Here is a 13,191-nt window from a genome sequence, read left to right on the forward strand (position 1 = left end):
AGTTTAAGTAGGGCAGGGACCAGGTGGAACAGGCAAGCAATCAGCAGGCGCGGCAGGTGAACTGAATGAGTGTTAGCGCACAGCATGGACAGGACAGAACATGGATCATGACACTGAACATCGAGTAATGAATTGTCCGTGGGGGTGATACAGTGTTAGAAGTTTCAGGAGTTGCAAAGGTTAACTACAACACCTACCTGGTGAGCATGCTGAGTCAATGCAAATGTGTTGGTTTTGAGTTGTTTTAGTGAACAACAGACGCGACTACAGACTCAGTAAGCAGCAGCATTCAAAAATGGGAAAACTCATGATGATTCCAGAACTTTAAGGGTTTGGTCGAGGCAGTTGCATGGGTTACATGTTCCCCTGACTCCATATACGACCCCATACATGGAACAGGTTGACTACTGATAGTTGGCTGGATGGTACAAGGAGCAGTCAGGCTTTCATCATCAGTCTCTTCAAGAGCATATGAAAAAACAATGATTAGCCGATGACATAATGACTGAATACTTTAACAGCAAATGACTGAGTAGGTGATCTTCTCGAATGGGTTAATTTCTGCAAAGGTGGTTCCGATTCAGGGCTCAGTTGTTCAGATTCTACAGGTGAGTGCAGTTCTGGTTTGATATTGTTGCTGAAAGGCTCTGGGGTGGCAAGCAGAAAGACCTCCTTGAGCATTTTGGAGTCTCCAACAGTATCAACAGGATCTGAACTGGAATGCATCTCCTCTCTACCCACACCTGGAGGTCCTCTTGGTTCCTCTCCCACAATTGGAAGTTCCTGTTCCACAGCCTCAAAATCCTCTTCTGCAGCAGATAATGGGGGCTGGTCAGAGATCTGCATCTCCTGTAGATTGGTAGGTGGAACAAGTTGCTAGACAGAAGGAATATTAATAACTGTGATAAATTTCACAGGCTCATTAGAGGAGGGATTATACAAAAGTGAGATGAACTCGTTCTCTGATGGATCTTTATCATCGGGATCAAGTAAGTTTACAGGTAGGCTATTATCTCTCTTCATAGGTAAGTTTTTGAAGGACTCTTTTCAGGTAGGTAATCACAGGGCAACAAGATTGTGGTGGAGTGCTCTGAGAGGTTTGGCATGGCTCTTCGGTGTGACAAGAAGATTGATGGCCCTCTTCACTGCAATGTATAAATCAGGTTCGCATGTAACAGTCAATTTGTGCTTTCCCCTCACCCAAACATTCCTACCCAGGAGTATGTCATCAATGGCAAGTTCAGAAATGGTGACATGCTAATCAAAGGAGGTTTTGTTGCGGGTCATTACTTTTTCAGAATTCTCCACAGCCAACTGGTAACTGTCTTGCAAGTAAGTTTTCAGCTTCTTGTGCACCTGCACCTGCACCTGCAGGTGCACATCTGTCGAGTTTTGGACTTGAGAATATAGGAAATGTATGTCACCGTCTGGTGCTACTATCAGTGTGGTGTGGGAAAGGGGGTGTTGTACTAACATAAGGGATTTGCTACCATAGGAGCGGGGAGGTAGACCACAGTGAGAGTGAGGTGGGGGGCTGTCGTGGGGAGCGGCATGGGGTGAAGGGTATGGGGGGGTAATTTCCCAGCCAAAACGGGAGGCTTGACAAGGAAGGTGCAGGTGCCCTCATCTAATGGGTTTAACGACCAAACATTAACTCATATGGAAAAAATCTGATGACATCATTCTTGGTGCAGTTTTATGCATGAACAAGTGGTTTGATAAAATCTTTGTTCTCTTTCAGTTAAGGTTCCAAGGATATTGGGCAATGTGCAGTTGAATCTCTCCACAAGGTTACCAAGCATCTGGTGGTGGCAGTGTCCCTCAACGGGAACTGCATCTAGTTTGACTGCTGATTGGAGTTTTTGGCATTCCAGGCTTCTTGTTTCTGACAAGGCCTTTTTTTGTTCCACAAGATTCAGGTTTGATCTGTTACTACAGTGGGAATAAATGTGACCATCTTCACCACAGCTGAAGCAGTACCCAGGCTTTGGTCTTGTTGCTGATTGAAATGAGGCAAAACTGGTGTTTGACTTGATCTATCGTGACTCAAGTTTCACATTGGCTGGAGTCTTTCTGCCATTGCAGTTGTTGAATCTGTTTCTTCAAATCTTTCAACTCTTTGTTCATGGTGTTGTCATGACCACAAGAACAGGTACCCTGAGACTGGAGTCTCACTTTTTGTTTAGATGGATTAATGTGCTTTTTTATTAGGGAGTCTTTGCCAAATGCTCTGTCCTCTTCTGTCCACAGTGACAAGAGCTCAGAAAAAGAGGATGGATAATTTGTTTTTTACTTAGCAATAACAGAATTGTCCCAGCATCCATGACAGAATTGTTTGATTAAATGTGTCTTTGGCTTGTGTTAATATTCCTCCTCTTTTTACTACTGTGAAAAGGGTAAGTTGCAATAGATGCATATAGGCTGATGGCCGCTCTCCAGGGTTCTACAGAATGTTTAAAAAATGAGCAACAAACCCTGTCCATCCTGTACTGTCTTTAAGGCTTAATTCAGGATTTGTAGATGACTCCACCAGAGTCCAAACGTTTAATCAAGTCAGCAGCTGGTGGTAGCAAACCAGCTTTCAGCAATTCAACTACTAACATGCAATTTGGAAAGACTGGGATCAGCAAATAGCAGTTCAATTTGGGCTTGTCGTGAATCATAGACCACCTCATTACTTGGTTTTAGGATTTTGCCTGAAAGTCAGAATCCAAGCAAAGATGTGGAAAAGTCAAAATTGTTTACTGTCTATAATGTTTATCTGCTTTATTTATCAGGTGCAACGGGGTTTCAGAGCTGTTCATATATCCGGTTTGGAGCTTCAGTACATGGGTCAGCAGACAATGGGTCACTATCCAGTCCATTTTCACATGAATGGAGATGTTGATGAGAAAGGAGGCTACAGTCCCCCAACATTTGTCAGTGATCTATCCATTCATCACTCTTTCTCACGCTGTGTTACAATCCATGGCTCCAATGGACTTCTGGTTAGTTTAAAAGTCTTTTCCCTGCATTTTCACTACAAAACAAATATAGATGAACAAGAACAAATGAAATATCTCAAGTATGTGACTATACTGGACCTAATCAGTTGGTGTAGCATCTTCTGATGCTGACGCAACATCACTCTAATTTCAGGAGTAGTCCAATCTTAGCTCAAAGATGCCCCACAAATCTCTGTATGCCATTAAGTAGCGATACTTAATGGCATACAGAGAGACAATAAGAGACAAAGAAATAAGTGTTGGGTAGTTATGTTATTCTATAATTACAATAATTTTCTTCACAACCTTTCTTTCCATTGCCAGCTCATTCTTGTGAGAAATTTAATCAGAATCAGAAGGAGCATTCTGCAAATATAACCACTGCTTCACGTGACTCAACTGCACTATGTTGTTTCACGTTAGCATGTGTCAGTAAAGATCATTTATAAAATAATAAAGTAATTTTCAAACTTAAATACACAACAGAAAATTTATTTATCTGCAAAACACTATTTCCTCTCGCATAATGATCAAAATTACTGCCAATGACTATACATACCAGTCGGTGTAGCCGGGACATTCGGTGTCCAGTCAACTGCTCCGTAAATTTAAAGCAGGTAAAGCAGGTAAAGCAGATAGCTCTGCTTTACCTCAGAGCTATCATTTAACATAAATCCCCTCTACTTTTGTGTAGAGGTGTGAATTGTGTTAAAATTATTTTCTTGTCAAGAAACACAATTTTCGCTGCTAGTGTATAGTTGTGAGAATTCAACTCAAAAAATACTGGTAACACTTTATTTGATGGGGTGTGAATTAGGGGTTGAACGACTTCATATTTTTTAAGGTCGACTACATCATGATAATAGATGAGTCGACGTGGACTAGTCACGATGATGTCATAGTGACGTAAGCACAAAATGCTTCACAACTACATGGAGGCTTTATCAGCTATATTCACAGCAAATATTGAGCCCCCCCCCCACACTTTTCCTAGTCTATTATGCATAATTAAAAGAGCAATAAACATATAATTCTTCGTGAGCAGCAGAGAAAAGTTTGTTGCATAAAGTAAAGCCTCTTACAGTTAAATTCAATGAAGCCTCCTGCTGCTCCTCTGCCCGATGCGCAGCAGGACGCTCCGCTGACTCAGCAGCGGCTATCTGCGGGATGAACCGACATGCAGACGGCGGCAGAGATCACCTATCAGATCCTCAGGATGTAGCTTGGGACATAGTTTTCAGATGTTGTCAAATAATATTTTTATAAGGGCGTAAAGCTGCCAGGATAGAAGCTTCAAGATGCAGAGTGACGCTGATCAGTTGGATGGATAAAGAAAGCCCGACATCGTAGTATTTTTTTTTTAAGGAGTTTTTCAGCACTATTTTATTTGACAGCAATCTGAATGTAAGGGGGCAGAGAGAGCGGAGCGGGGGAGAGAGGCCTGGGCCCAGCGGATGGGATGCGAACAGAGGATGGGAGTCAGACTCTAGACTACCCCAGTCTAAAGTCTCTATATGCGGGGCGCCGTGCTAACCGCTGCGACACGCAACGCCCCTATTGCAGTAGCCTATGCTGAATATTTCAGTTTCTCTTTGGTAAATTATTTACAGTTTTATACCATTTGAGCTTTCTGATTAACTCATCTAGTTCACCTTCTTTCATTTCCTTGGAAAAATCTGTTTTGTCATGTGATTTTTCTGGGCCAGTTGACTGGCCCAGAAAAAAAGTCGTTACAGAGAAAAGAATCGACTAGTAGACTGATTGGTGCAACCCCTAATGTGAATAAGACTGACATTGTCATAAACATGACATAACACCTGTCATGAACATGAGAAAGTCTTCATGAACATTTATGACTGTTGTCATAAAGTGTCATTCGGTAAATCTTGACACTTTTAATACAAAGTTGACATTATTCAAAATTGTCTTCATTATAACAACTTGACATTAACCAAGAATCATCATATGTCATAAATAAGTCATAATAGTTGTCATAATAATGTCATTAAGTGTTATTACACTGTCAAACAAAACAGTAACAAAACAGTAATTGACATGTCCCCTACCTGAAAAAAACGAAACAAGTAGGACCAATAATAAAGATTTCATTAAGCTTTATTACACTGTAAATTGATTTAATAACAAAGGGATCTTTTACATCAAGTGGAACAAGTAGCAACAGTTATGAAGATGTCATTAAGTGTTATTACAGTGTCAAATACTATATTAACAGTCATTAATATTATCTCTTACCTCAAGTAAAGTGAAACTAGTAGCAACAATTATAAAGATGTCGTTCAGTGTTATTAGTGTCAAATGATATGCTAACAAAGTCATTGATATTAAGTCTCAGGTGAAGTGGGACACACTGAACTACTTATAACTACCATCATAGTTGTAGAACAAACCCTTTGTACATTGGAATAAAACTTGTTCTTCAAACAGAAGGTTTAACTTCTGGTCAGTATATTGTAACTCTGAAACACTGATTGAAAAACTAAAACAGAATTACTTATTCTTTAACTTAAGAAAATAGGTTCTTTCAACAGTCAGCCATCTACTTCGTTATAGCCTTCCTGTAATGCTCTGAAAACAGGGAGATCTTCTTGTTGTCTTCATTTCCTGGAAGCAGCTCTTTGAAGGTGTCCAGAATGCTCAGAAATTATAGCTGTTCTTGCAGTAATTGTGGTCAATGTTAATCATGGTGAAAGCCTTTTCATGAATTCTAACTTGGTGAATCTCTTCTGGACAATCTCATAGTGGGTGATGACTCAATTCATTGTGGTCACCTAAAAAAGAACAAAAACAAATAAACAAAAAACAATGTGATTTTAATTCAGCATTTATTTAAATACCATTCCAAAAATGTCCCTTGCTGTCAGAATGGCAGACAAATGTCGAGTTAACATGAATGGTTGTTATAAAGTGCAATACAATTATTTCTTAATACAAGTAGCATAATGACTAGAGCTGAACAAAATTATTCTGATCAAATATTTGTTTGGCAGAAGTTCATACAGACCGCCACTGTTGTTATTCAGAATGCATCATTTAATGTATAATTTTAGGTACATGAGTGGATCTTTTCACTTAATGAGCATTCAGAATTGTTTCCAACCAGATACTCTGGCTTATGGATGTTTGCAAGAAGTTTATTAATAAATAAATATATTAAACACCAGTTTTACATTAGACAGCAATTAGTTGTCTAAAACGTAACTTATTAACTCAGTTGGTGGATGTTGATTCCTGTTTCCCCTTCCCCACAGACCTGTCCACTCCAACCCACCTGGAGAAAGTAGTAACACAAAAATGACGTACCTAATTTTCTTGGGGAATATTTCATCTCCTCTTTGGTCAAACAATGACTTCTTTCTCTGGTGCCTGGTCCTCATTATCATCCTCCACACCATAGCATGTCTTCATTAGCCCCCCCCCCATGTCTCCTTAGGCTAAAATTGTTCTTCATGTGGCCAAAGTCGGCAAAGCAAAGAACACAAGCACCATGTCACATCAGCCAACTTGCTAAATAATTCACATAAATGATAACTTTGACTAACATATTAGCTTTTAATTTGCTAGATTAAAATTGGAGAGAAAAAATCTATTTGTCTGCCTCTAAAATATGTTTAAGATTAAGCGCTAACCTTACAGTTATGGAGTTTAATAACTTTAGCTGACATTAGCTTACAGAAAGGTAGGATTGGATTGAATTGTCCATAGTTAACATTATAAAGAAAGAGAACATAGTCAATGTTATTTTCTCAAAGAAAATGTGAAGTTAATAAGACACATACCTCATATACTTTATACTATTAGGTGACAAACTTCAGCTTCTTTGTAAACAGGAGGTCTGGCTGTTATAATGTTATAACTTGTGTTAGGTTGGCCCCACAAGATGGAAGATTTCTTCTTCACCAACACACTGCACGCCTGTTCGTGCACTGCTGCCTCTCACTGGTGGAGATGGTTTATTGCACTACTTAAAACAGCCTTAAAGAATGTTTCAAATGCAAAGTTCATAAGTGCTATGTAGACATCTTGCTGTAAAACTTTAGGATCAATTAAATTAAGTAATTTAAGACTAAACAAAATGGCAGAGCAATATAATATTACCACATAAAGCTTCATAATTTTTTAATTTAATCGGTAATACTATTATATCAAATTTATGTCAGATCATGATTTCTTGGTTACTGTCAAGTTGTCATAACAAAGACAATTTTGTCTAGGTTAATGACAAGTTGTTATAAAAAATACATTTTGAATAATGTCAACGTTGTATTAAAAGTGTCAAGATTTACCGAATGACACTTTATGACAACAGTCATAAATATTCATGAAGACTTTTTCATGTTCATGACAGATGTTATGTCATGTTTATGACAATGTCATGACAGTCTTATTCACATTAGGGGTTGCACCAATCAGTCTACAAGTCGATTCATTTCTCTGTAATGACTTTTTTCTGAGCCAGTCGACTCGTCGCAATCACGTGACAAAACAGATTTTTCCAAGGAAATGAAAGAAGGTGAACTAGATGAGTTAATCAGAAAGCTCAAGTTGTATAAAAATGTAAATTTACCAAAGAGACCCGTCAAATAAAGTGTTACCAAAATACTTTCATAATCCCAAAGGGAATATAAATCCAAAAAAGCTTTTTAAGAATTATTTATATACAGTAGTTCCTCTGCTTTCCTTCATATGTATGAGAAAATAGTAATTAGCCTGATTTTGAGAACACGTTGTTTGGTGTAAAGATCCAAGAACTGTTTCATTCAGTCTTTCTTTTGACTTCCAGGTAAAAGATGTGGTGGGCTATGAAACACTAGGCCACTGTTTTTTTACAGAAGATGGTCCAGAGGAGAGAAACACATTTCACCATTGTCTAGGTCTGATGGTAAGAGCAGGAACTCTCTTGCCATCAGACAGAAACAGCAAAATGTGTCGTGCTATCACCAATGGAGCATACCCAGGATACGTGGCAAATCCACGGCAAGACTGCAGGTAGTACCATTGAAAAACTTGTATGACTATTATCTTGTCAAACCTTTTGAAAACCCCAATTGTGTTACTCTTTTTATTGCACTATTTAACCCACATTCAGAAAACATTTAAAAAAATGAAATAATGGGAAACATCTACAGTATTATAGAAGAGAAGCTTCCTGCATATGAATTGTAATGTCACAGTTGGAGGGGTTGAGTTGTTTTTCCAGAATGTGAAAGCAGACCTTGACAACAAGAAAAACAGGTAACAGGTATTATGGAGAACCAACATTTAGTTTTATCAGAACAAGAATCCAGAGAAACCCTGAATAGCTTATATGGACAACTTATTCTTATTAAACATGGGGAACCAATATCTAGTTTTATACTTTTACCTAGAATAACTGGAAACCCCCACTAGTTTATAAACTATGGGCTACTTATTTTTTATTAAACATGGGGAACCAATATGTACTTTTACCTTTTTGTCTTTCTTTTGGTTTTCTTGTTTGTATTTCCTTCTAATTCATATAAAGCACTTTGAACTGCCTTGTTGCTGAAAATGTACTATGTAAAAAAGATTACCTTACCTAAACAAATCCACATTTTTCTCAGTAATTACATTTCTCCCAATGCCAGTAATGCCAGTAACTAAGCAGATCATCCATGCATCCTCCTCCCCAAAGAATTGTCCAAACTAAAACTACAATCATAAATTATCCATGACAGTAAATTTTGAAAAGAATCTACTAGAAGGCATAGAAAGTAAAGAAATTAACTCAGTTTGTTGGTCATTTATTAGTACTGATCAGGAGCAGATTACTTTGAAATACTGACAGATCTAAGCACAAAAAGTAAATAAAAAACATAACCTAAAAGAAAACTAAGAGCAGACTGAACAGAAACAAGGCTGCTATGATCAAAGAATAAGAGACAAAGAAACAGAACAATAAATAATCCAAAACCCTAAACAACCTGGTATATCCTGGTAAATACCTGATAATGACTTTTTTTCTTTTTTAGGTTTTTGCAAATTCAGTAAAAAAAAAAAAAAGAAAGCTGGCCAGCACATGGATGAGTCCTAATAGTTACAAGCCTCTTTTATTTACAAATGATGGAGGCTGCTGCACTTATAGATAGTTCAAACATGAGGTCACTCCTCCTGTATCTGGCTCTGTTGCTATCTTACTTTATAGTACGAAAGCAGTTCTCCATTTCAGTGATTGCACGTAAAAGAACCTGGACCGATGGATATTGTTGGATTCAAGAAGGACAACAAAGGTGATAAAGCATTAAACAGAAATTTTTGTTACATCCCATGAAGGTGAGAAAACTTTACTGTGAAGCATCAGCGAATATGGCAGTCAAATATCCAGAGGAATCAGAAGCAGTGACGTGGTGAGGTTTATAGCTGGTGAGCCACTGACTTAATCATAATGAGATTTACAAATATAGATGCCCTTCATGTTGTTGTTTACATACGGAAATGTTGCGCATGCAAGAGGGCAAAAAAACTATTCCTTTACATGCCATCTATAGCTGCACCACTGTTGTAGAATAATTCCATTAATTTAATAAAACTTGGAAATGTAGATATTATTAATTTCTTTATGTGCTCCACAGCAAAGGGAAAAACCATTGAAGTGCAAATAAAAACCACTTCTTTCTCGCCCACTGTGTCGGCCAAACTACATGCAGACTTATATAAGATATCGACTGCCCACCTATGTTTATAAACTTCGAAATAAAACTGTTGAAGCTGTTGAATATTAAATATTAATTTATTCCTATATATGTATTGAAAATCTGCCTCCTCAAATATCTCCATTTGTCTGGCCCAACTATACCTATTTGTGAAATCCCAAAGAATAATATGTTTTTTTAATTTATTGTCTGGCATATTAATAAACCTATTCCATAATCTGACCATATCTGCAATATATCTAACTTCACAAGGGTCCCAACCCATATATCCATATAATGCCAATTTAGGAGTATTTCTATGCACACCTAAAAAATAACGCAGGGCTCCACATTGAACTTTTTAACTGTAAGTTTGTTGACAGTAACCCCAGACTCCCACTCCATAATCTAATACTGGGCAAACACAAGGTCTATACAACTCATTATACACCTTGATCCTAGGTCACAACAGTATTTGACTTTATTTAGAACTGAACCTAGCATTCTACCAGCTGAGTCCAATAGGACTTTTATTCCTTCTTCAAATGTTAAATATTCATCCATATTATGAATATTTAACATTTATTAAATATTCAAATATTTAGCAAATATTTGAATATTTATATGACTTTGTAATAGACAAAGTAGTAGGCCCAAAAACAAAATTTAAATGTTGTCAATACTTGACTTCATTTTCTGAAATTAATAACTTCAGTTTTAGCCCAATTTAACCTTAATCTCATTTTGCTACACAAGGCATAAGTAATATTTAACAGTTTCCGAAGGTCTGGTTCACTTTCAGTAATAATCACAATATCATTTGTGTACAGTAATATACAAACTTTTATCTCACCTACTCTCGCTCCCACATTTAATTACCATTGCCAAGTCATTTATATATAATGCTAAGAGAGGGAGAGACAAAACATCTCCTTGTTTTACACCGTATGGTGTTAAAAACCGCCATGTTCTGTAATCGTTTACCTGAACACATGATTCTGAGTTATGATAAACAGCTTTTATCGAATTATAAAATTTTCCATCAATTCCTACTTTTAATAATTGAAAAAAAAAATTTTTCTCGGTTAACACAATCAAAAGTGTTTTGGAAATCTATGAAACACGCAAAGTAGACTTTCCTTCTTCCTTCTTCGCATTAACCATTGTGGTTAAAGAATATATATGATCTATACAGGCTGTTATGAGGCACAGAACATGATCCACTCAGACTCAATGTCCCCCACCTCCCCTGGAACATGTTCAAAGTTTTGCTGGAGATGGGAGTTAAAGCTTCGCCTCACAGGGGATTCCGCCAGACATTCCCAGCAGACCCTCACAACACGTTTGGGCCTGCCAGGTCTGACCAGCATCCTCCCCCACCACTGGAGCCAACTCACCACCAGGTAGTGGTCAGTGGGTAGCTCCGCACCTCTTCACACGAGTGTCTTAGACATACGGCCACAGATCCGATGAAACGATGACAAAGTTGACCATTGAACTGTGACCTAGGGTGTCCTGGTGCCAAGTGTGAACACCCTTATGCCTGAACATGGTGTTTGTTATGGACAATCCGTGATGAGCACAGAACAGAACACCACTCGAGTTCAGATCAGGGGGGGGGGCATTCCTCCCAACCACGTCCCTCTCCTGGTCTCACTGTCATTGCCCACGTGAGCGTTGAAGTCCCCCAGCGGAACAAGTGAGTCCCCAGGAGGGGCACTCTCCAGTACCCCCTCTGAGGATTCCAAGAAGGTTGGGTAATCTGAACTGTCATTCGACCTGTAAGCACAGTCAGAACCCGTTCCCCACCCTTAGGCGGAGGGAGGCTACCCTCTCGTCACCGGGGTAAACCCCAATGTACAGGTGCCGAGATGGGGAGCAACAAGTATGCCCACTCCTGCCCGGCGCCTCTCACCGTGGGCAACTCCAGAGTTGAAGTATGTCCAGCTCCACTCAAGGAGACTGGTTCCAGACCTGCGTCCGGTGGAGGGAACACTAAATCCAAAGTTTTTATCCATCAAAGGGGTCTGCAATTTGTCTGGTCCCTCACCCCTTGGGTGACCGTACCAGAGGTATGAAGCCCCAGATATCCTAGCTCCTAGGATCAATGGGACACTCAAACCCCTCCACCATGATAAGGTGGCAGCCCAAGGAGAGGCTTATAGAGTTCATTTTCTGAAATATAAGAGCATAATTGAAGATTTAAGAAACTCATTGACATAAAACTTTCAATTTGATTCTTAATAGATTTTGTCCTTTCTAAATAGGAATAATCCCATCCAGGAGAGACAAAACTGCCAGAAAATAAATCTCCAAAGTCAGTTTGCCATCTGTGCAAGACCTTGTTAATGTCAAGATATACAGAGTCTCCTGAATCACTTCTAAGTTTTTCAGGGACCTAATTAGTTGATCATGTCATTCCATAACACTTTCAATTACTCATTCTAGTAAAATCTATTTTTTTGTCTTGTCTCTTATTACCACTAACAACTTTTTTACTGGATCTTATTGCGTCATAGACATAATTACAAAAATCTGCTTACCATACATTCAGCAAATTTTGACAATTGACATGCTCAAGCTGGTCTACAAATGTACCAGCCACAGATTGTAATGAGACATTTGAAAAAGGGCATGACAAAAATTTTCTGGAGTAACCTTTTGAATTTAAGTTAGGCTGTCCCTCACCAGGTGTGGGACTAATGTTCCCTTATCCCTTAAAAGTAAGAACTAATAAAGAGTGATCAGGTATTTTACAAAAATGATCCAGTAAATCAAGCCATTTTTAGCACCGCTCTCTATTAATCCGTTTGGAGTAGAAATATCTAAATTAACAGGGGTGCATAAACAGTTGTGAGAAGTGATAATATAATCCACAACCGCTCTTCCTTTTACAGAGACTGAAGTGAAATTATTATTCCCATTTATTCTACCATTTACCACACAGAGCTTGTTTGTTTACAGTCTCACTTCAATATGTTCTAACAGGAATATCTACATCACTTTCAATCACTTACAATCTTCTAAACGTCCAATTTGACTATTAAAATCCCCAGTAGCATAGATGGCATCCATTTCAACCAGATTGTAGATTTTAACCAGAAAATCATTATATAATCTGTGTGGATAAGACCAGTTAGATCCTTCCAGAGGAAGATAACATGAAATCAAAGCTAAAGAATATTTTGTCTTTACATGCTTTAACTGAATACAAACAATACTATTAATACATTTATCAACAGAAATAACATAAAATTGCAACAGAATTGAAGTTTTAACTAAGAATCTAATCCCACCAGAACCTCTCTTGGCTCTAATATGCATCTTTCTATTCTGTCCAAACCAAGTGTAACCATCAAATTTAATTGTGTTTTGTCCAGATAGATGAGTCTCATTAAGTGAAATAAAGTCTGATTAATACTCCTCAGTATTAACTGTCTAAGTTCCAAGTGCGTTTCAGTATATCCATTCCATTCCAATGTACAAGTAAGAGTACATTGAACATAACTTGCAGGCTGGGCTGGGGAACTTTAAAC

General features: G+C 38.2%; 1 protein-coding gene and 1 long non-coding RNA gene across 6 annotated transcripts in view; one reads left to right on the forward strand and one right to left on the reverse strand.

Annotated features, from left to right (window-relative positions):
• The window catches only part of cemip (cell migration inducing hyaluronidase 1), a 214,942-nt gene that overhangs the window by 145,826 nt on the left and 55,925 nt on the right, over positions 1 to 13,191 (forward strand). For all 5 annotated transcript variants that reach the window (XM_032561532.1, XM_032561533.1, XM_032561534.1 and 2 more), the window contains 2 exons: positions 2,778 to 2,987; positions 7,786 to 7,991. In XM_032561532.1, the coding sequence (XP_032417423.1) occupies positions 2,778 to 2,987; positions 7,786 to 7,991 (416 nt within the window). The remainder of the gene's footprint in view (positions 1 to 2,777; positions 2,988 to 7,785; positions 7,992 to 13,191) is intronic.
• LOC116719142 (uncharacterized) lies at positions 5,082 to 7,205 on the reverse strand. The gene is made up of 2 exons (XR_004339098.1): positions 6,306 to 7,205; positions 5,082 to 5,773 (listed from the first exon to the last, which is right to left on the reverse strand). It is a non-coding gene; the product is annotated as an uncharacterized LOC116719142 (long non-coding RNA).

The sequence above is a fragment of the Xiphophorus hellerii genome, chromosome 4, assembly GCF_003331165.1.
Source record: "Xiphophorus hellerii strain 12219 chromosome 4, Xiphophorus_hellerii-4.1, whole genome shotgun sequence".
Taxonomy (NCBI): domain Eukaryota; kingdom Metazoa; phylum Chordata; class Actinopteri; order Cyprinodontiformes; family Poeciliidae; genus Xiphophorus; species Xiphophorus hellerii.